Source organism: Callithrix jacchus, chromosome 11, assembly GCF_049354715.1.
Source record: "Callithrix jacchus isolate 240 chromosome 11, calJac240_pri, whole genome shotgun sequence".
In the NCBI taxonomy this organism is placed as follows: Eukaryota; Metazoa; Chordata; class Mammalia; order Primates; family Cebidae; genus Callithrix; species Callithrix jacchus.
The window spans coordinates 71,529,934-71,554,863 of NC_133512.1; the positions used below are offsets into that span (position 1 = coordinate 71,529,934).

At 36.6% G+C, this 24,930-nt stretch overlaps 1 protein-coding gene across 45 annotated transcripts in view; it reads left to right on the forward strand.

Moving 5' to 3' along the window:
* MAGI2 (membrane associated guanylate kinase, WW and PDZ domain containing 2) overlaps window positions 1-24,930 on the forward strand; it is a 1,508,583-nt gene that overhangs the window by 995,654 nt on the left and 487,999 nt on the right. For all 45 annotated transcript variants that reach the window (XR_004728308.3, XM_035254988.3, XM_035254993.3 and 42 more), the window contains one exon: window positions 12,917-13,127. Coding sequence is in view for 44 of the 45 variants with exons in the window: in XM_035254988.3 (XP_035110879.1) it covers window positions 12,917-13,127 (211 nt within the window). In the remaining variant the exon portion in view is untranslated. The remainder of the gene's footprint in view (window positions 1-12,916; window positions 13,128-24,930) is intronic.

Genomic DNA, 24,930 nt, shown 5'->3' on the forward strand with positions numbered 1-24,930 from the left:
ATATTGTAAACATTATTAGAACAAGAATTTCTTTGAGTTTTCTGTTTACCTGTTCAGCTATTAGCCTATATCTTTAAATATTTCAAGTACTTAGTAAATCTTTATTTTTTTATTTTTTATTTTATTTTATTTTTGAGACAGAGTGTAGCTCTGCTGCCCAGGCTGGAGTAGAGTGGCATGATCTCGGCTCACTGCATCCTCCGCCTCCTGGGTTCAAGTGATTCTCCTGCCTTAGCCTCCCAATTAGCTGAGATTACAGGTACCTGCCACCATGCCCAGCTAATTGTTGTATTTTTAGTAGAGACGGGGTTTGACTGTGTTGGTCTCAGACGCCTGACCTCGTGATCCACCCACGTTGGCCTCCCAAAGTGCTGGGATTACAAAGCGATAGCCACCATGCCTGGCGATAAATCTTTATATTTTAGTCAATCTTGTCTAATCTCTAGATGATGTCAGTTTTACTGTATCAACATGATTGCATTCCTTTCATGCTCATTTTACAGTATTCAGTGTATTCAATATGCAGTGTTTCTTAAGTTTGAAAAATATGATATCCCTGATCTTATATTCCTTCAAAAGGTAGTATAACTTAAAAAAAAAAGTATACAGAGGTGCATTTTAAAATATATATTCTTAGAGATGAGAATTAGCCAGCCTCCCTTACTTTGGCAATATCAAAGATGGATAGATGGTTAATAGATAAGTCGATAGAATGTTTTAAAAGATTGAACTCTCCTTCAGGAAAGCAAAATCCTGTAAACCAGAGTAATTAGATTAAGCTTTCTTGGATTTCTTTTATTTAATGAGTTATCCATTCAACTTCTCTGGAAAGTAATTCACTATTCTCTTGTAGCTTCCCCTCATGAGCTATTAGTAAGCCTAGTGCAAAGAATTAAAAATGCACATATATTTTAAAGGCAGTTAAATCTCTCTGTTAATACACACACACACACAATGCCAGGAGGAATAGTGCCCGTGAGAGCTACCTTCGCCAACAAAGAGAATACAGTATGTGTACACAGAGCTGCCTTCTCCAGGCCCCCAAGCCTGCAATTAGTGCAAATGAACTGCATCTCCCAGAGAGCAAACAGTGTGTCCCTTATGTGATCACCAAGTGTCCTCGGCAATGATCTCAGTTCACCATTAGGGACCAGCATCCAGGTTCTGTGCTGCTTGGCACGCTGACTGTGCATGCACCATCAGTCCTGGTTCTGTGAATGAGATCCTGTCACTGTCAGAAGAATTATGTCGTCCCTAGTGAATCTCGCTGTTTTCCTGAGAATAATGCCCCACTCTGAAACCACCCCAATGCCTATGCCCTGCTTATTTTTGTGTGGGTTCACAGAGAACTGCGATTTGTTTATCTACCCAGATCATTATCTTTTTTTAACAGGGTGAGGAGAACTTAATTTTATGATCTCGTTCCCAGAGGACTGGATTTTATCTCTTCATTGGATGGGAAAATTTCTGGGGCTACTGTAAACTAGCCTTCTAATTTCAGATATTCCATGTATAAAGGAGGGGGATTCCATCTTTTCTTGAAAGAATTAGTTGAAAGTTATAACTGCCCTAATAGTAAAATGTTCTGACTATCTAGGTGTAATTACAAAGTAATGATACAATCACTTTAGAGTTTGTGGTGATTGTACTTACATTACTATTAATGCTATAATATTATGATTATAATGTTAATTATATTACCATTATTAAACTGATATAATAGTGACTGTAAATATATCATGACTAGTTTTAGAAGTGTCATTTTAAATCAAAGCCCAGTCATGTTTTGATTAAACTGACTTTATTATTATTCAGCCTATTATTATTATTATTATTATTGAGATGCAGTTTCACTCTTGTTGCCCAGGCTGGAGTGCAATGGCATGATCTTGGCTCATTGCAACCCCTGCCTCCTGGGTTTAAGCAGTTCTCCTGCCTCAGCCTCCCAAATAGCAGGGATTACAGACATGTGCCACCACGCCCAACTACTTTTGCATTTTCAGTAGAGATGGGGTTTCACCATGTTGCTCAGGCTGGTCTTGAACTCCTGACCTCAGCCTCCCAAAGTGCTGGGATTACAGACAGGAGCCATCACATCCAGCCGTCTTCTCTTAAACAGATTCAGCACTGCATGCCCTCAACCTCTGGGGAGAGTGTTTCTCTGCTTCTCTGCAAGTTTACGTAATTTGTGTGTGAGGGAGATAGATGCACAAGTGAGGAAGGCAGAACAAGAACAACTAGCGGAACACCTCAGGTTTCTCCAGCAATTACAGAAAGTGCATGGAATTGTGAAAATGTTTCAGTTTCTTCAGGTTCTCTGGGCATCCTTAGACTCTAAGCTTTTTTCTAATCACAATCATATTTTCTCTGTAGGCCTGATTTTCACCTGTGTCCCTGTGTTTCTTATCTCATAGTTCTCCTTAGAAAAATGATTGTGATTATTGGTGTGAAATCCCAGCTACTGTATTGTCAATGATTGCTCTAGCTATTTCTGACCGAGATCGGGCCTTTCTCTCGGAAGAGTGTGTAAGGTCTCTCTGAGTTCCCATTCCTTGTACCTGACTCCATCACTGGGAACAGTATTCTGACTTTTTTTCCCTCCTATTTGACTTTTTGCTCTCATCAAAAAGTACATTGACTCCAATTTGGCCCCAAAGAATAGCTCTTGAATTATCAATATCAAATTTAAAGTCTTCCTAATTTTCTCTTTCATCTCCTTTGAATTTCCTGGCACTTCAGAATGTGCCTCATGTTTTATATAATACTATGCTCCTGATTAAAAAAAAAATTGAAGGCAGGCTCTAAGAAATACTGTATATGCATGTTCTTTATTTCACACTTTGCTGTGGTTTTTTAAATATGTCAACATTTGTTATCAGTTTCTTTCACCCCAAAGTTTGTTAAGGATTTGGGAGACTTGTTTCTTTATGATAAAAGTCTTTAAAATGCATTAAATTATGAAAATTACATAGCATATACAATTCAGAGCTATGAGGACTAATTTTATTGCCATTATTCTCTACTTTTATTAAAGTGTTAAGAATTACATATTGCAGAAGGAAGAAAATATACTAATTAAATCAGTTCTTCTCTCCTGTTAATCTAAAATAATTTTCTCTACTAATCTTTCTGTGATTCTTTTCAATTTAGTTTTTATCTCTTAGGAAATATTTTTCCTTGTCATCCTCTACTCAACAGACGTTGAATTTTCTAGTTTCATAATTTTCCATATTGTTCTTTTAGTGCTTCAAACAATTTATAACTAATTGTGGGTTTTAGATATAGAAGAAAAATAATTTTGGGTAATGAAATATGTATTCTCAGTAAGTCACATATCCCTGGCTAACTGCTGAAAAGAAGAGATGTAATTCCTCTATAAATATTACATATATATTGAGTGGCCAACACAGGCGGATCACAAGGTCAGGAGTTTGAGACCAACTTGGCCAACATGGTGAAACCCCACCTCTACTAAAAATAGAAAAATCAGCCAGGTATGGTGGTGTGCCCCTGTGGTCCCAGCTACTCAGAAGGTTGAGGCAGGAGATTCGCTTGAACCCGGGAGGCGGAGATTGCAGTGAGTTGAGATCGTGCCACTATGCTTCAGCCTGGGCAATGGAGTGAGACTGTGCCTCAAAAAAAAAAATTAAATAAATTTTTAAAAATTACATATATAAATTATTTCTTCACAGGACTGGGGATTTCTGCTTCCTAGATTGATGTATCATCTCAAAAATCAGAAGCATAGTTAACCATTACACTAACTTTCCTTAATTCTAATTTCTCCTTCTAGACTTATGTTTTTTTCTGGCCCAAATAATAAAGGGGAGTGTCTGTTTACATCTGAAAAATATAATACAGATATAGATATATTTGCCACACTGTTTAAGGATGCCTTTATCATCATATCTTACATGATATGAATTATAATGCACTTCTTTTTTTTAGGACTTAGAACCACTTCAGAGCACTGAAGAGTCAAAAAGTACTGACTAAAAGTCAATAATCAATTTGCATAGAAAAATCTCTGAAGGATCAAAAAGATAATTATTACTGCTAACTTGATTGCTGGAGCCCTGGGAGTAGCAGCAGGAGGGAAGCTGCTTTGCACGCTTCTCTCCTCCTTCGTACTTCTGGATTTTGTACGGTGTGCATGTTTCACTATGTCAAAAAAATATATTTTTTAGATGATGAGCAAAAAAGACACTATGCATTGTGCAAATATTTTATCACCCATATTAGAATTCTTCTCATTTTAGAAGGTTTAGGAAAAGTAAGAAAATTGATGAGCATTCTTTGAGCAATAATTGACATTCTTGACTGCTTTTGATCATCTGGCTGTGTAGAATGCATGACTGCTTCCTTTCTGAAGACACTGAAATGTGTCCTACATTTTTCATGACAGCATATAACCTATAGTACAGCCATGATGAAAAATCAATTATATAAGTTTACAAATAATTATATATTAGAAATAATATAATCATAATTTTCCATGTATAAATTCAACACAGTGATATATTTCTTTTGTCCAAATTTCAACCCTGAAGTGTTAATTCATTTACAAGAGCCTGTGGTTCAAATTCTGAGAACTCCAGCTTCCAGCAGTGAAGCAAACAGTCCTCCTGCCACAATCCAATAAAACCTTGGATCAATACAACAAATATACTTTTTAATGGGATTGGTGGGTTTGCGCAAAAGCATGGAGCAATCTTTAAGCCCCACCACATCCACCACAGTGGCCACTACCACAAATGAGTAGAAACCAGAGTGAGGAGCAGTCCATTATAAGCAGACTAGAAAGCTAAAATTGCCCCAGGAGTACATGAGGAGACCACACACTAGGCCAATATAACATTGGGGAGCTGTGTTTCTGATTCTGCTTTAAATCAGTGCTCTCAAAGGTGCCAAAGGGATGCCATGTGTGTAGCTCAGTAGCAGCCCCTGGTGCTCAACGAAAGCAAATGCAGAATTCTAGAGAATATAATAGAGAACTCGGAAAAGAAAGCTTAGTTTCTGAGGATTGCTTCTCCTCCTCTAAATTACTTAATCCCATTACGTGTCTCTATTGAGGAAGAAAAGCTCAATTGATGCAAACACCCTTTAAAGAAGAAATACTGCCTTTATCTGTATCCTTTTCTGACATTTGCATTCTAGTCTGCTAAGAATGATAGAAAATTGACTGTACCTTTTCTTTCTGTAGGCAGAAATCATTTGAATTGCTTGACCAATTTAACTACTCTATTCAGTATTATAAATAATGGAATTCAGTGGTAACAATATATAACATTTACTGAACACCTGCTATATTCTAACAGTTTATCATTCTGAGCACTTTATAGGTAAGTCTCATTTAATCCTTGTAGGTAGGTAACTTCATTATCCCCATTGCACAGTTAATAAAACTGAAGCATCCACAGAGTGATTAAATAACTTGTTCAACATCCCAACTTTAAAGGATAGATTCAACCCTATGTGGCCTGACACCAGCCTTAACCACTATGTTCTACTGCTTCTTGTGGAAACTCTTTGTTGTTATCTGGAGATTTCTAAAGGAAAAGTAAAAAATGTTTAGATATTAAATTATTTTTTTTATGAACTACAAATATGTTCCTCGATCCTTTTTTTCTCTCAGCTTAAATGTTTTCCAGCCATGCTTACTTCCAAAGAAATAATATAAAGACAAGGAGAAAAAAATTAGTGGATTTATTAAAATTTGTCACATAGCCATTATAAATATAAATCACAGGGTAAGGTGAATTTTGGAAATTCAAATCTTATGACAGTTCAAAGAAATAAAAGTTTCTATCTACCTTAGAAACAAATCCTTCAATTATTTTCCCTCATTTTAAAAGATGCCGGTTACAGGAAGCTGCATGTTAACTGGATACATAGACCATACCAAATGAAAATATGGATGAGATATAAGTGTTTTTCTTCTTGAAATGTCTTTATCTTGGCTTCTGGTTATTCTTTCATCAAACTGAGTGGAGACATTCAAAACCATGACATTCTAGTTCCTCCTTGATCTTGTACCTGAGAGGCAACGTGTTAGATACTGGCAAGGCAACAGACATGGAAACAAACGGAATGGCTACTATGCATATTTTTGTAATAACAAAACCTTAGACTGGACCAGAACCATAGAATGTATAAGGACCGAATTGAATGCACAAATTCATGCATTCACTCTCTCCCCATTAAATGCTTTCAGTCCCTGTGCTATGTACAGATCTTTGAGCCCTTCTGAATTTCCTATCGAAAGAAGAAAATTGTATTTACTGAATTCAACAAAACTTTTAGGGCAGCCAAGATGAAAGGAATTATATTTCTTAATTCTTCACAACAGTTAAAGTGTATGTTTTAATCAAATAGGTTTTTATAACTTATTTTTTTAAGGCTATATGTTATAAATGTCTGTTTTGTGCCTCAACTTTTCTATAGAATTCCTCAGAATTCTATTTAACAGTCCTAGTCCCATAGAAAATGTTTTCATCCTTAGCATTCTCTAACACGAGGTGTTTCTTCTTTACTGAAATATTCTCTGTTTTTATTGTCAGTGCAAAAAAAATTTATTCTGCTTTGAATGACATCTAAGAGACACAGAAATGTTCATTTTAGCAGTAAATAAGGAAAAATATATTTAACATATTCAAAAAAGACTATCAATTTAACAATAAAATTATACTGAGAAATGCATCTAGGAAGTCAAAAAGAACAATTTTACTTGGCCAGCTCCTAATCAAATATAGTTTCACACCACTATAAAAAAGGTAAAACATGCATGCGTTATTTGGCTCCTTCTCTGTAGTCAGAATTTAAATAGATAAACAGACAGATCTGACCTCTATGTGATGTGTGCCAGGGCGTGTTTATATGTACATATTTATTATCAGACTGCTTGGAGCTAGGAATGCTAGCAGGAGTAGCTGACACAGGTAACTTGATTGGCGTGTAAGATCTGGTTATTTCCCTTCAATTATCATGAAGTCCTTTTCTGTTCTTATTGGATGATTTCTTAACTACTTACGCAATGTCCAATATATGTCATTTTAAAAAAATTTAAGCCACATGCAGAAGAAGATATATTATCTAAAATTCAACAGAGTTAATTTCAATTTTCATATTAATCAGAGAAATAAATAGGATATAGCGTGAAACAGTAATCTGCAGCCCTTGAGATGTTTAAGATTGGTTCAGTAAATTATAAAATGAACTAATCTAGTATGCCATTTTATGAGTTTAATTGTGTCCCCCACCCCCAAATTCATATGTTGAAATCCAAACCCCCAGTATCTCAGATGTGACTTTATTTGGAAATAGGATTGTTGTAGACATAATTAGTTAGGATGTGGTCATCCTGGAATAGGGAAGACCCTTCATCCATGACTGGTGTCCTTATAAAAAGAAGAAATTGGAACACAGATGTTTACACAGGGAAATACCATGTGAAGACTGCAATTAGGCTTCCATAGGCCAAAAAGCTACCAGAACCTAGGAGAGTAGCTGGAAATAAATCCTTCCATAGTACCTCCGATGGGACCTGGCCCTGCCAACACCTTGATATAGGACTTTAGCCTCCAGAATATAAGACAATAAATGTTTATTATTGAAGCCACCCAGTCTGTGGTGTTTAAATAATGGCAGCCCTAGCAAACTATTACATGTCATTTGGACCACATTCTCCTTGATTGTATACTGCGTGGCTTAGTGCCTGATGGTTAGCGGGCTCTAAATAAATGTTTCTACTAGTGGAGGAAATATAAGACCAGTTCCTCTTCTCACTGACTGTTAAATATTGGAATTCCTCAGACAACTGCTTTACATACTTTTGTTTCTAATTGCTACACTGTCTTCCTAGAAAATTTTACTCAGTTCTTTTATGTCAGTTCACAGTAACCTGATAAAAAGGTCTGTGCTCTCCCCCGTTAAGGTCTTGTCAAGTATCTTAAACATTATAGATATTTAATTTGTGTTTGCTACTGTAATGCTTGATCAATTAATTAAGAATAAAGAAATGCAGGAATAAACAGATGAGTTAGATAAACTGGGAGAGCTTTGCCAGTAATCTCTGATATATCAACAAATATGGTGATAGACTTCTCCAAAGACTAGATCCTTGTTACAAGAGATGTCTTACATTTCTCTTGAGAATTTAATGGTATTACACAGTAGAAGGAAAGTTCATTTGTTCATACCCAAGCTTCTTGAATGACTTCTCTCAGGATATTCTATGTTTTCTTTTCATTTGGTCTTTAAAAACTGTTCCAATCTGGCTTCACCAACCACACCACCATAAATACTGCCATAACTGGCAGCCAGTGTCACCAGTGATCTGCACATCATTAGATTCTATCAATTTTATGTCTGACTGGACTGTGCAGAAGCTTTAGCCACAGTTAAGTGTCTTGTCTTCATCACCCTTTGCTTGGCTTTTGCAACATGAAATATTTTTAATTTTCCCATTGCTTCCATGGCTGCTCTTTCCTCATCTCCTTTTACCAGTCCATTCTTTCAGTGACTTAAACGTTGAAGCTCCTCAGACAGCTGTTCTAGATTCTTGTTTCCACTTCTCACACTGTCTCTTGGCAATTCCATCTACTCATGGCTAAAATTGTAGTACCATCTAGCCATATGCTGTTGTCTTTCAGGTTTATTTTTTCCAGCTGAGAACTCGTTGACTTGACATCTCCATGAACCTCTAACTCGGTGTGCCCAAAACTATGCATAGCATGCCCCTGCCCCCACAGAATCCTACACCCCCTTCCCTGCTTCCAATCTCAGTGAATAGCCTTGCCACTCACCGTGTCAGGTTATAAAAACTACCCTGTAAATATTTTTTCATCCACTTCTTTTCATCTCCATGCCACCATCATTACTTCTTGAGAGTACGAAAATAACTTTTCACTACTCTATAAACATCTACTTTTGCCACCCTCAAATCCCTAGAATAGCTAAGGTGATCTTTGTGGGAAATGAAAATCTAATTTTGTCATCTGCTTCAGTAGATCCTAGCAGGATCTTTGCTCTCAGAACACACTTCCATATCATGGGCATGCCTGATAAGACCTCACCTCATCCAGCCCTTGTTTATTTATTTCTCCTTACCTTCTGAAAGAAGCCTCAGATCTTATAGCACATTGAAAAAGAGGTTTTCCCCAACTCTTTTTATGAGATTAGATGAATGTATATACAGAAAATCCCATAGACATAAGATTCCCTTTGGCAGCACTCATCACATTTAAAATTATTGTATAAAGACCGCACATCTTGACATATTTGGAGTTCCGTGGGAGCGATGATCAATGTCTCTCTTGTTCACTCTTCTGTTCCTCAGTGCCTGGCACCAGTCGAGTGCATAATAAATATTGATTAACTGAATATTGAATAAATGAATATGTTCAGAGCATGACCTTGCATTTGAACTTTTCAGTGCAGCCTGACATTTTGTATGTTCTGTGTACATACCACAGTGTATGTAATTACATGTTGTAATATGCCACAGAAAAGATTATCTGAAGATAGCAGTGGTACCTATTTTAACTGCTTTTATCCTACAAAATTTACAAAGGTCAGATCTGGATAAGGAATGAGCTAAGAGACTATATCCTTAAAGGCCATGTTATATTCATAATTTCCTTTTTTAAGGTCAACACAGTGAACACTTATAAAGTGTTCTTGTGTTTTCTGATTTCTAATAGATACTTTAATACTGCTCTCCTAGAGTGATGCAGAGAGGGGAAAAATTGGCCCATGCAATTAATAGTGACACAAAGATGATATTCTAATTTACTCGTTTAAATAATCTGTTAACTTTTGAGGTTATAAAAATAATAGATGTCCAATGAAGGCAAAGATATGTAAGATAAACTTCTCCCACCTCCATCCAAATTTACTGTTCTGAGGTAATCGAAGTTGACAGTCTATTGTACATCCTTGCAGTCTGTTTTCATGCTTATGTAGATATATAACTATATATCACTTAGAGACCTTAATGTTGGCTTATTTAGAAAAATAGGATTAATATACATTTCTCTGCAGATTAGATTACTCTTTAAATAACAATTATAAGCATCTTTCAAAATTAATCAACTATTCATTGACTTTAAACTACATAGTTTTCCATGGTAATGATAAACAGTCTTTAATTATATTCTCATTGGTAGGCATTTATATCATGTCCAGGGTTTTGCTACTACAACCAATACTGTAAAAATAGGATTATATAGGCATCCTTATATGATACTGCCTTTATTTCTAGAGGATATGTTCTCAAAGTAGGGTAACTCAGTCTGAGCCTATGTGTATTTGTAATTGTTTAATTTTAATTTTAATAGGCCTTATGTTCTGGACAACTGCAGAATTTTATATTTCCAAGATGGCTGCCTTATCCTCACATTGCCTCTCACTACATTTCAGCCCTTCTGAATGTCAGCAGTGCTCTCCTTCTAGTTTCTGGGTTAAGGAACAACTTCTTTGTATTTATCTTAAGGATATTTCTTTCTCTCAGTTGTACCTGCTCTACTCTTCCCCAACAAATAAGACTCACAGTTTGCCCTTGACAGCAGAAAAACTAAATGTGGGTGAAAAAAATCCCTGAATATCTCAGTAAACATACACAGTAGGAGACATTTCAAAAATATTGCCATATACAATTAAGCCTAAGCCTTGACTGAATTATTTGCCCAATAATCTCATCCCATGAAAAGGTGGTCTTCAAAATTATCTCATATACTCACTCCCTGAAGTGCCTACTGATGAGAGCTTTACAATGTCTCTATTTTCCTACCTTTCTCCACTTTCTAGAACCTGAGCTTTCCTAAGATAAAGTTTGAAACCCATGCTCTTATTAGGTCTTCATTTATTTTTCTTTTTTCCAGAATCTGTCTTTAACACATATTACAAATTTTCCGAAATGTAATCATCTTCCATTTACTTTTAACTATATTCGCAGAATTTATTTCATTCTCATACTGCTATGAAGAAATATCTGAGACTGGATAACTTACAAGGAAAGAGTTTTAATTGACTCATAGTTCCACGTGGCTGGGGAAGCCTCAGGAAACTTATAGTCATAGCAGAAGGCAAAGGAGAAGCAGGCACCTTCTTCACAGGATGGCAGGATGGAGTGAGTGCAAGCAGGGGGAATGCTAAATGCATATAAAACCATCAGATCTCTTGAGACTTACTCACTACCAGGAGAACAGCATGGGAGAAACCTTCCCTATGATCCAGTTACCTCTGCTTGGCTCTGCCCTTGACACATGGGGATTACAATTCAAGATGAGATTTTGGATGGGAACACTGCCAGACCATATCATCTTCCTACCTTTTGTTTTCTCTCCCTATTTTGAGATCTCTGCTCTGATTCAATTGTCATGATATGGTTAGAGTAATTTTTCAAATATTACCCTCAGATAAGGTACATGGAAACTATATATTCAGAACTTTTGGATGTTTCAAAGTGACAGTCTTTGCTCAGATAGATGAATATCTTGGTAGAGTTAAGCTTGGGTTACTATATCTTTTTTCCTCTTAAGTTACTACAGATGTTACTGTCTCTTTGAACTTAGAGTATTACAGATAAAAGGTCTGATGCTCTTCTTTTCCTCTTTTCTTTGTAAGTAATCACATCTGCTTTGTATGAAGCTGCTAAAGTTGCCTTTTAACATTGTAGTTTGGAAATTTCAACTAGATGAGTTCAGGTGTCTGTATGTTTCATTAATCTGTCCTCAGATTCAGTGAGCTATTTCAGTCTGCAGACTGATGTTTCTTTGTCTTAGATAAATTTTCTTCTATTATTTATTGACTTATTATTTATTCTTGTGTGTTCCTTCTTCTCATTCTGGAACTCATACTATTTATATGTTAGGGATCTGAGTCTGTCCTCCAAGCCTGTTACCATTTAAGGTAGTTTTTGCTCCATTATACAGTAGCCCCCCCCTTAGCCACAAGGGATGTGCTTCAGCCCTAGTGGATGCCTGAAACCTCTGATGGTACCAAATCCTACATATACTATATTTAAAAAATGATAAAACTTAATTTACAAATCAGATGCAGTAAGAAATTAACAACAAAAAAAATAACAAAATAGAACAACATTAACAGTATACTGTTTTGAAAGTTACATGAATGTGGTCTTTCTCTCTCTCAAAATATCTTACTGTAATCATCTATTTTTGTACCATGGTCGACCATGGGTAACTGAAACTATGGAAGACTTGTGTTCCTTGTTGGCAGAGCTGTATTCCTTTCTGAATTCTCTAGGAAGTAATCTGTTTCCTTGCCTTTCAAGATTCTAGAGGCCACCGGTATTCCTTGGCTTATGGTCTTTTTCCATCTCATAAGTCAGCAACATTGCATATCTTTGGCCATGATTTAGTAGTCAGTTCTCCCTCTTACCCTTCTTTTCTGCCTCTTTTTTTTTTTTTTTTTTTTGCTTTTAAGGATACTTGTGATTACATTTGATCATAATCATCCAGATGAAGCCAACTGGATAATCAAAGATAATCCCCCCATCTCAAGGTCCTTAATCACATCTGCAGATCATCTTTTGTCATGCAAGATAATATTCATATATTCCAAACATTAGGATATGAACGTATTCTGGGGGCCATTATTCGCTCACCAGACCTATGTTGTGAAATGGTTCTTACATTACATCCTTCAAACCTCCAATTTTGTAAACATCAATAATTAGCTAAAAGATAGATGATGATGAGGACTGAAAGAAGAACTCTAATAGGCCTAGTAATCATTTCCAGAGCTGCTTGCAATTACGCTGTCTCAGAATGTTTCCTGTTAGCCTTCATAAAAGTTTATTCATCAAGTTTATTCCCTGGTACAGCATTCTCCATCATCAGTCCAGAGTTACCATGGCTGGAGTGACTAACCACGTGCTCTTGTTCTCTCATAGAATCCAGTGAACATGAAGATAAGAGTGCAGGTGCCTCAGGGGAGATGCCCTCCCAGCCTTATCCTGCCCCAATGTACAGTCAGCCTGAGGAGCTGAAGGAGCAGATGGATGACTCAAAGCCAACTAAACCTGAGGACAGTGAGGAACCAGACCCATTGCCTGATAACTGGGAAATGGCCTATACAGAGAAGGGTGAAGTCTACTTCATTGAGTGAGTTTCACACATTTCTTTCAAGAGTGCCATAAAGATCATAGCAGGATATAAATGATGTAGCAAATGAGACGTGGTTTAAAAAAATGAAATTCTTTTGTTTCTGGTAATAGCTTTTTTCTTGGCAAGAGAATAATGGGATAATGCCTTAACACAGTTAAGGATCCTGGAATATAGATATAAATCAAATAATGGATTAAATAATTGCACCCTAAAATCTTTTATAATCATGACTAAAAAAAAAAAACTCCATGTGATGCTATTATTAAATTAGGAACAGTCTAGATATCACAGGAAAATGCTTATTCAGCTTCTTCCAGGACCCCCATCTTGTCCAAATGAATTTTTTTCCTATTGTCTAAGCTAATTGCAGAAATACCCACCATAATGTCCAGGAGTTTAATAGAATGCAACTATGTAAAGTATTAGGTCACAAAAGAAAACAAAAATTGATGTTGGTTTTTTATTTTTGAGTTAGGGTCTTACTCTGTCGCCTGGGTTAGAATGCAGTGGTACAATCACGGCTCACAGCAACCTTGACCTCCCAATCTTAAGCAGTCCCCCACCTCAGCCTCCTGAGTAGCTGGGACCACAGGTATGCACAACCATGCCACCAAGCCTGGCTAATTTTTGTATTTTTTAGTAGAGATGGGGATTTGCCATGTTGCCAAGCCTAGTCTCAAATTCCTGGGCTCAGGTGATCACCCACGTTGGCCTTACAAAATGCTGAGATTGTCTACAGCCAACCACCCTGAACATGCCTGATCGCATCTGATATCGGAAGCTAAGCAAGATTGGGCCTGGTTAGTACTTGGATTGGAGACAAAATGCTGAGATTACAGGGGTGAGCCACTGTGGGAAGCCAAAGAAAATGTTTTCAGCATTTGACCCCAACGTCGGATGTCAGTAAAATAATTTGGCTTTGTATAGCTCGTTATACTTCCTTTTGCTATATTCCATTCTATTAGTTGCTTACAATTTTTATGACTTGCTAAGGAAACTATAGTACAAATCCTGAACTTCTCCTACTCTTTCTTTTCGGACATTTTTTTCAAGATATAATTTTCATATACATCTTATTAATAATGCCAGGCTTTTCTTTAGCTTCTAGGATTAAAACAACTTTTTTTAAATTCCGAAGTAGAAAATCTTAGCACAAAATGAAATTCTTGGTGTGCCTAAGACAACGGTGTTCATTAGAAAGAACTGAAACTAACGAAAATGAATAACCCTTATCCTGTCAAAGTTAGAGAAGCCTCAAAGAGAAAAACTAATAGAAACTGAAGTGTTCAGTGTTGACAGTGGATAAAAATATGTAAACTCTGATTATTTAAGAAACACACTGAAACTGGATTTCCTTTTCCAACCTGGAGTGATTTATAACTTAGATCTCTATAAGCAGAATTCAGTTGTGAGATTGAAATGCTACCACATGCCAACATTTAATTCTCATGTGAAACTGGAAACTTTGATGCATGCGACCAAGGGGCTGCATAAGCCAGTCATTACTCAGTTCTCTGCTTGACTCCAACATGGATGAGAAATGTAGTGTTTTATGGAAAAGGAATCAGTAACATTCACCTTTCAGCAAATGTTCTAATTTTAAAAGGAATAAGAATCTCTTACATTATTTTTATTGCTGTAATCAATGACCAAGACATCTTTTATCAATTATTTGGAAAATAGAACATCAGAATGTTTAAAAAGTGACCAACTAAAAATAATAATATACATATGTAGAAACATAATTTTGATATTGATAAAGATAGCATGACATCATTGCAGACCAGAAGTCAAAATGCAAATCTTAGATGTGAAGTTGTAAATAGATGTTCAGAACAATTGATGTTTGGAATAAGGAAGCAGATGACATACTTATTTTTATTACATAAGACCAGGGGAGGAAGGCTATATGAAAATAATAAAAGGAAACCAGCATGACAAGTTGATTAAAGAACTGTTTTCTTACAGTGTTTCCAGAACTGCAATCATAAAAGCCTTTTTGATGATTGTAAACTTTCCTCTTTTAACTATGTGAGGTTTTAAGGTTGTGAAGAAAAGAAACTTCAAAAGACAGAACTTATCTTCCAGGTATATAGTAAATAGTGAGGCTTGGTCAGTGTTGAAATAATCTAGCAAAATGATTCTGTGACTCTAGTCAGTCACCCAAGGTTGGCATTCAAACATTTGTAAGATTTTGTCCTTGGTCTCAAACTTGTTGGCGAGTTGGGGATGAGAGACAAATAGTTATAAACAACTGGTCAACAATTTCTGAATTTCGTGATACTATTCAGGGAAGTCAATGCTTAGAAGAGTTTTGAGGTATAAAAGGGGCACCACAGAGAAGGTGAGACAACATAACTTCATAAGTTAACAAAGGGTAGTAGAGCATTCCAGATATGGGAACTGTCATTGCGAAGACAAAGTCCCTAGGCATGTTAGGAATGGTGAGGAACCCCTGACCCTGCTAGAGAAGTATGTATTATTTGGCAAATCCCAGGAAATAACTGCTTGGTTGTTGTTTCACTGAATCATTAGTGCTTTTGAAAGGCAAGCAAAGGAAAGGCATTTTGTTGTTGTTGTTGTTGTTTGAGTTTGTTGTTTTTTAATCTTCCTAATGTTGGAGGGAAGGACTGGTGGACAGTATTAGAATAGATGGAAGTAGAAAATTAAAACAAAATGGAGGAAACAATTTCATCTGTGATGAAAGAGCTGATGCTGGGGGAGACTAAGGTGAAAAACGATCAGTTTGTGTCGTTTGTAGGGACATGGATGAACCTGGAAACCATCATTCTCAGTAAACTGACACAAGAACAGAAAACACCGCATGTTCTCACTCATGGGGGGTGTTGAACAATGAGAACACATGGACACAAGGAGGGGAGCATCACACACTGGGGTCTGTGAGAGGGAAACGGGAGGGACAGTGGGGGGTGGGGAGTTGGGGAGGGATCACATGGGGAGAAATGCCAAATATAGGTGATGGGGAGGAAGGCAGCAAACCACACTGCCATTTGTGTACCTATGCAACAATCTTACATGTTCTTAACATGTACCCCAAAACCTAAAATGAAAAAAAAAAGAAGGAGCCTGGAGTCAGAGTAGAAGTGACTATGTCTGGAAAGTGACTGACAGAGAAGGCAGGACCCAGGCAGCCTAGGACACCTGCTTAAGGTTCCTCCACAGACTGGAGGCATCCCCACCCTTCCGCTCGCCCATACTCTCTACCTTACCCCTAGTTTGTGATTCATCTGTCTTCCATAAAGAACCTCAAGATGTGGTGTGATGAACTCAGATACCACAGAGCAGGGAGTGGGTCAGTGTCTGTTTGGTCTGGTCCCTTGTGTCCACACCAGCTCCACCAACAGCGTTGCAATTTCCCTTCTCTCTGCCTGTGGTTTCCTGTGCTTTACTTTTTCTTTATTTTTCACTGATTTTCTCCAGTCTGTTTTCATTCTTTGCCTTGGAATGCTCCTTCCTTTCCTAACTACATTTGAATCAACATTTCCACCCATTGTCATTAATCTGTGAGTACCTTTGCTTCTATGACCAAAAAATTCTTATGTGACTAATAAACTCTATACTATGAAAGACCCTTGGAAGCAGATCTTCTAGAGCAGAGCAGGAGACAGTGGCTGGGGTTGGAGCGTGGTTGAGTAATAAGACATGTCTTAAGGACAAAGCCACCATGTGTCTCAGAGGCAGTTCTGAAGCAGTCATGTGCCCGAAATCATGATAGAAAGAAAAAGTAGAAATACATTCACATTGTGGGATGGCACAATTGTGCTAATTAACATATGCATTACCTCACATACTTGTCATTCTTTGTGTGTGTTGAGAACTCTTAAAATCTACTCTCAGCAATTTTCAAGAATACAGTACATATGATTTTTATTCATTAAAAAATAAGAAAAAATGTTTTTTAAAGGAAAGGTAGAATACCAAGAGGGAGGTAAACCAGAGGGAAAAGTAAAGAAGAAAAATGAGAGATTTGTGAGGGAAGAAGGGCTGACATGAGTAAAAGCTTTTCTCTTTGTACAGATATTGTGGGAGCCTCTTAGAGTAATGAACGTCTTCTCTGTCAGGTCCCAGCCTCTCCTTAGACTTTGCTGAAGTCTCTCTCCTGTGAAATGAAGATCATGACAAAACAGAAAATAACTGAAACAAAGGAGAATGATCCTTTGGTTCTGTATACAAAATATGTATATTATATACATATATATTTAATAATATATATACTATATTTCAGAATATATGCATTTATATAGGTACATAATATATTTTTACATAGTGTTTATATATTTTGTATATATAATATATATCTATATAAAATATATAATAGTTATTTCTAAATAGAATAAAAGAACTCTGCACTGAAACATTAATTTTAAATATATAGTTTAAAAAGACATATATATTAAACAGTATAGGTGTTGAATTGAGGTAACAAGTAATTCCATTTACTTGTCTCTTATGCAATAAATTTTGAAATATTTATTGATTTATTTAATATTGCAAAAGAATTTATATGGCTCTGTCCTTAAGAAGTTCTGCATTTAAGAGGCAGAGTTTTTTTTCTGCCCTCAGCCACCCTGGTAAACTAGTGGGCAAACTGTATTTCCCACACTACTCAAACTGCTTCCTTTGATGAATGATAAAAGCAGATTTCTTCTATTATATTCAATGATATTTAATTGGAAAAGGAGAATTGCTGATTTTTATGCAGCATAATTTTAAATTCTGAGTGAACGCACGCTTCCAAACATGCTTTAAAATAATAATAATGTCTTATGTTTCATAATTTTCAGGAGGCTTTTAAATGTATAATACTGGAGAAAACCAGTAATTTCTTGGACTTGCGTCATCATCTTCATTAACATTATCATTGAAATAGGCAGTATATTGATTGTAATCCAAATGGGTTATTATCTATCGCGTGCCCACCTTTTTTAGGGTGTGTTCGGGTCATCTTAACAACAATAGCTCATCTGTTAAGAGTTTATACTCCATTCACTTAATCTTCACTTTATGAAACTGAGGCTTTTAGAGGTAACTACTTGCCAAAAGTCAGACATAGGCAGGGCTCTTTGATTCTATTTATTCAATAGAGGTTTCTTGGTCATGTATTATGTCCTGGGGATCATTCTAAACCGTGAGAATACAGTAGTCAATAAAACTGACAAGATTAAGACTTTCATGGAGTGTAGTCTGTCTCCATGATCCTTGCTCTTAACTGATTTTCTGTGGTGCCCACTTCACATCATCACCACCTTCCAGGCATCCTTGGGCAAATTAACACTCCCAAGGTCACATAGCGCTTTTACTCTAGAGTCATTCCCATTATCTCATCCTACCTCCGATATATAAACACACATTGGCTGAGAGAAAAGTAAACTTTTATATTACAAATAGTATTTGTTTTATAAGTTTCTTGGCCAGCAATTCACTACTCCAGAGGCTAAATGTTCCATAAAAGAAGAGCTGCCACAGGGTTAATCTGGATTGACATGCTTTGGGAATCCCATTAAATTACTTCTTTGTTTGGGAGTCAGTTTAGTTAGTGACACAGAAGAGACTGCTATTGCTTTGGCAAAAAACAAAAAGACAACAAGAACCTATTTGTTTACTGCCATCTTCCTGAATGGCAGTGAACACTATGTCATCTTAAATAATAGATTTTTAAATGCAGGCTTTTGAAACGGAAAATCACATCTGTGGAAAATGTCATGGCTGTGCATGGTTTCCAAATATTTGTCAGGGCTGAATTTACTTTTAAATTCTAAACAAACACACAAGTAATTTATGTTTCTTTTTGTGTTCCTGTTTCTGTATCTTCTTAAGTTTTAAGTAAATCACCAACTTCCATTTCCAAAAAACATTAAACTTCATTTATTAAATAAAAGATAAAATACTTTGGAAATTTGTTGGAGAGAAATATAAAATCAGGTTTTTTTGGGAGGCAGCAACACCAGAAATATAGTTTCTCATTCTATACTTGACATATCATCCTAGTCACAAAATGTGGTCTAGGCTTACTGTTAATTGTATTATAAAAACAGGAGATACATCAAATATTTCTTCATATATTTTTTCTTGTGCCTGCACAAGATTCTGGTATAATTTCCAGTCAGAAAATAAATGTTTTGACAAAACAGTGTGCAATACACACCCACAATATCCAAAACAATATTTGTAATTTAACTTCTTTAAAAATATTTTCTAAACACATGAAAGGTAATATGATGGCAAACTCTATAAGCTTAAATGAAATTGTAGGAATATTCTTTAGGAAATAACCACTAGAGAGATCATTGAAAGTAGCTTTATTTGTGGATGACCTATGTATAGATTGAAAAAAATAGCGAAATTTTAGATGAATAAAGTCTTGAAAGAACAAGTTTCTACTGTTCATCACCAATTAGATATATCAATCGTCGCCTTTAATAATTCTTTGGAAGAGAAAGTCTTTTGGAAAGTGTTATAATCATCCTGAAGATTTTATTGACTATACTATAAAATCTACTCAGTTTATATACCTTTAAAAATTAATACTTTCAAGGGCCGGGCGCGGTGGCTCACACCTGTAATCCCAGCAATTTGGGAGGCCAAGGCGGGTGGATCAGGAGGTCAAGAGATTGAGACCATCCTGGTCAACATGGTGAAACCCCGTCTCTACTAAAAATACAAAAAATTAGCTGGGCATGGTGGCGTGCGCCTGTAATCCCAGCTACTCAGGAGGCTGAGGCAGGAGAATTGCCTGAACCCAGGAGCCAGAGGTTGCAGTGAGCCGAGATCGCACCATTGCACTCCAGCCTGGGCAACAAGAGCGAAACTCGGTCTCAAAAAAAAAATTAATACTTTCAGCAAACTAACACAGGAACAGAAAACCAAACATGGCATGTTCTCAGTCATAAGTGTGAGTCGAACAATAAGAACACATGGACACAGGGAGGGGAACATCACACACCGGAGCCTGTCGGGGGATTGGGCCTAGGGGGGGAATAGCATTAGGAGAAATACCTAATGTAGATGATGGGTGCAGCAAACCACCATGGCGCGTGTATACCTATATAACAAACCTGCACGTTCTGCATATGTATCCCAGAACTTAAAGTGTAATAATTTTAAAAACAGGTTTTTTAAACCTAAAGTAAGGTCAACGATTGGTCTTATTACTGTCTCTGAACCTATATCACTACTACTTTTGAAACCTTAACATCCATAGACATTCTGAATTGCTGTTGACTCCAGAATATTTACGTGAACCTTGTTTATCTTGTTCCCAAGATTATTTTGTGCAATCAAATGTCGTTGGCTTTAATTACTTGTTATTCTTCTGGCGTAGTATTTCCCAGGGGGGGAAAAATAACATTTAAGTCTCAGTTTAAGACTGAGATTCAGAATTGGCTATTTGGAGGACTTATTTATCATTGTTTTAAGTCTGTTTCTAGTTTTATATAGAGCAAAGGAAAGAAGTGTATTTAATAATAAAAGTTTTTCATTTCACTAAGAAAATTTCGGTTGATGAAAGAAAATTCTTCTAATAGTTGTACAGCAGTAAAAACATTGTTTTGCTCTGGTTGACAATATTAAAGAAGAAAAGGAAACAAAGAAATTAGAAAGGGATGGAGAACGTATTTTAAAATTAGGTTTGAATTGGGTTACCCTTGAGGATCTAGTTATGCATATACCTAAGAAACAAAAAAGAGGTTTGTACCCTGACTGGACAAACAGTAGAGTGAATAAAAAACTAGAACAAAAGATTAGAATATGCATGATCTATAAGAAAATTTTAATTTTTGCTCCTAATAAATACTGTATCCATTGATAGTATTTCTTACTAACCTATTTGTTTAATATAGCTTCTAAGACCAAATATTCATATGTACATTATATGAATCAGGTTTCTAAAAAGACTTAATTTTGGAAAAATACTCATATTTGAATGAAGAAAATTTGGTGTGAAAGTGGTTCCGGGCCAGGCGTGGTGGTTCACGCCTGTAATCCCAGCACTTTGGAAGCCAAAGCAGGCAGATCGCTCGATCTTAGGCATTTGACCCTGTCTCTACAAAAAAATTAAAAATTAGCCCGTGTGTGGCATGCACCTAGTACCAGCTACTTGAGAGGCTGAGATGGGAGAATCGCTTGATCCCAGGAGGTGGAGATGGCAGTGAGCCAAGATCATGCCATTGCACTCCAGCCTGGGCAACAGAGCCGATCCTGTCTCCAAAAAGAAAAGAAAGAAAGAGAGAGACAGAGAGAGAGAGAGGTAAGAGAGGGAGGGAAGGAAGGGAAGAGAGTGGGAGGGAAGGAAGGGAGAAAAGGAAAAGGAAGAGGAAGTGATTCAAATACAGAATTTATGTTTATAAGGAGAAAACTTTTCCAGTGATATTATCAATTTCTCCTCAATCACAGTTCTCTCTTTTGTCTCTATGTACATGGAACTCACTATCATACTTAGTGCAAACCATTTACACCTGAAAAAGAATTTAAGTAGTGATTACTATCCATAAACGATAGATAAAAGTCTGTTTCTAAACTACTGGCAGAAGCTGGTAAACAGACCCTTGATTACCATTCCAGGGAGTGAAATGAAGCACCTCAGTATGAAAAGCCATGTGTGAGATTCCAGATGCCTTTGGTTTTAGATCACAAAAAACCTTGTACCTGGAAATCAGATATGGATTTAATGCTAGCTGCCTCTTTCACTTGCATGCACTAGCTCTTCAGTCTTGGGCAACTTACCCACCATCCCCCAACCTGGGTTTCTCCATCTATAAAATGGAATTCATAACACTTAGCCACAAAGGCTTGTTAGCATTAAATGAGGGGACATATCTGAAAGTTCTGCTGCTGTCTGTGACACAGTTGACAATCAAAAATGATATGAGATAGTGAGAATAACTTTGCAATGGTGTGCTGGGCTGCAAATAGCTTTTCCTGTTGAAATGAAGCATGTTCTATGTGAGAAGAATGTTTTCTCAGAAGATAGGATATTATTTAACTTGCTGCTCTGTCAGTTTGGCAAAGGTTAAGGTTACAAATTGTACAGAAATTTCTGTTCATTGCTGATCCGCCTATTGCATATTTTCAAGGCCATTCTGATATGAATTTAAACTAGAAATGCAAACTTGACTGGAATTTCACTTCTGGGTCCTCTAGATAGACCCAGTATTTAGTTGAACATAGAGAAGAGCTTTGTATATACCCATATGATAAACCATTGTTTTTGGTTTTCATCCAGGTTTTAAATATGACATTGACTGAACTTAAATAGTTACTGGCTTTTTCATTTGACCTCTCACTTTTTGTGATCATCGCATTAACTTTATCCTAAAAACTACATAAAGTAGTATAATAGTATGATTCAACCTTTCCTAGAAAATATTTGTTACATTCCCCAGCTAGAATAAGAAACGTTTGTGTGCAAATGTAGCCTATGTATTTGTATGTGTCTCTGCTAAAGAAACTTGAAATACAAAATTATATAGCATTGACATTTTCTTTTCCTGGTATTTTTGTGACATACCGTTTGGATAAATACAGAAAACTGACGTCATACACCTGAATCTGCCCTAGCTAGGAAGTGAAAAGAAATCACCTCCTTAAACTTGAAAGACAGTAGGCAGAATGTGGAAAATCCCTCAACAATCCCATTTTAAACACGGTTTCCTGCCCAATACCTAATTCTGTTTTCAAATGGAATTATTAAGGTTTAAAATATGTCATTTAAGGGAAGTAGAAGGGCGGGCTGGTCTGTTGTCTCCCAATGCATTAAAAATATCCTCTTTGCAAGGCATCTTGGAAGAACATGCAAATTCCAGGGCTGGTGAGAACCACTATTGAGAAATACTGTGCTGGATCTTCATGTGATGTTTATGACAATTACCGAAGGTAGCTACTACCCACATTTATTTCAGAATCATTTCTGAAGATCAGCTAAAAATGCTGTTAACTATAAGAGACTCATTCTGTCAAAATGTATTAAAGTGACACACCGTTAATGCTAGTTCAACCTAAAAAAAAATCAGCCTGTAATGAAATGCTTTATATAAACTCTGGAAAGCTGGAAAATTCACAGTTCTCTACTAAATTGGCCAGTATTTGAGACCCATGGTGGTGTGCAATAGAAATGGTAATTTGACTCCCTGCAGTGGCTTAGTAATGTTCCCTTAATCTTACTCATGTATGTGTTTGCTTTTGTGAATATGTCTTAGGAGCTTAGAAATGACTTTTCTTCAAAAAGGGGAAAGGATTTGGAAGAAGCAGGTGAGGACAAAAGAAGAGAAATGTATTTTCCTTGACTACTTCCCATCTCCCCACCTCGTAGAAATATAGACATCAACACACACATAGACACACATATACTTTGAACTGAGGCATGTCTATAAAGAGCATTTTGTTTGTTTTATTTTGTTTTTTTGTTTTGTTTTGAGACAGAGTTTCGCTCTTGTTGCCCAGGCTGGAGTGCAGTGGCTTGATCTTGGCTCACTGCAAATTCAACCTCTAGGGTTCAAGAGATTCTTCTGCCTCAGCCTCCTGAGCAGCTGGAATTACAGGTGCCCTCCACCACATCCACCTAATTTTGTAATTTTAGTAGAGATGGAGTTTCTCCATGTTGGTCAGGCTGGTCTTGAACTCCCAACCTCAGGTGATCCGCCCACCTTGGCCTCCCAAAGTGCTGGGATTACAGGCATGAGCCACCACACCCAGCTTATAAAGAGCAATTTTTAAGTGATTGTGGGTTTTTTTTTTTTTTTTTTTTTTTTTTTGCCAAAATGAGAGCATCAAACACTGAACCCAGTGCCCCCATCCTCACACTAGGAATAATCAGAACCTGCATCCTCAAGTGTGAAGTCTTCAGTTCAGAAGAAAATACTAGATTATATTGGCATACAAACAAGGGCTAGAACCAGATGAAAGTGTCTGCAACACTTTATATCCTTCTAAAACTTGATAATGAAGCACCAGCAGACTTTACAAGGGTCAAATTGAGGCAAAATAAAAGCTGGCATACTCTCCTCGTGATTTATTATTTGATCAAATTCACAGCCCTTTTCTGATCAACTTATTAAAGTCCTGTTCAGAGGCATTTATCATCAAGGAGCTCTTAAATGTGAAGAATGTGATGGAGAATACTTTCTCTATCTCATATGCATGTCAGAAATAAAATGGTATTTTCTTCAGGAACAGAAGGTTCATGACTCAAGGGTCTTTATGTCACAGTTCTCAAATCAAAGATTGCTCTATATATAGGCGGATGAGATGGATGATCATTCAGAAAATACTACTTGAAGAGTGATTTAACATCTTGGAATAGCTTTCTGCCACCCATCTTGACTCCATCTTCCCTCCTTCCTGGCTTGAAAGTTTCTCCATTAGGAGGGAACTTGGTTTTTACACGTTTGTAATTAAACAAACTCCCTGGGCAAATCTTCTAACCTTCACTGTAAGTACAGACTGGTATATCAGATTATCTAGCTAACATTTGTGGCTATGATGGACAAAATATAGTTAAATTTCATTAAAGAAAGAGAATACAAGTGAAATTTATATCATCATTATCATTTTGACCTCCTTACAACTGTACTAAACTATGCCTATTATCTGGCTCTGATTTCTGTTTCCATCTTCTATTCTATTCTTCCCTCTCATGTTCCGTTGACTGGCCTTCTGACCATTTCCTGTATATACCTTACATGTTCCCACACCTGTGCCTTTGTTCATTCTCTTCCCAAAGCCCTCACAAATGTCAAATTCTTGACAATTTGTCCATTGGTAGATGAGATCCCTTGAGACAGCT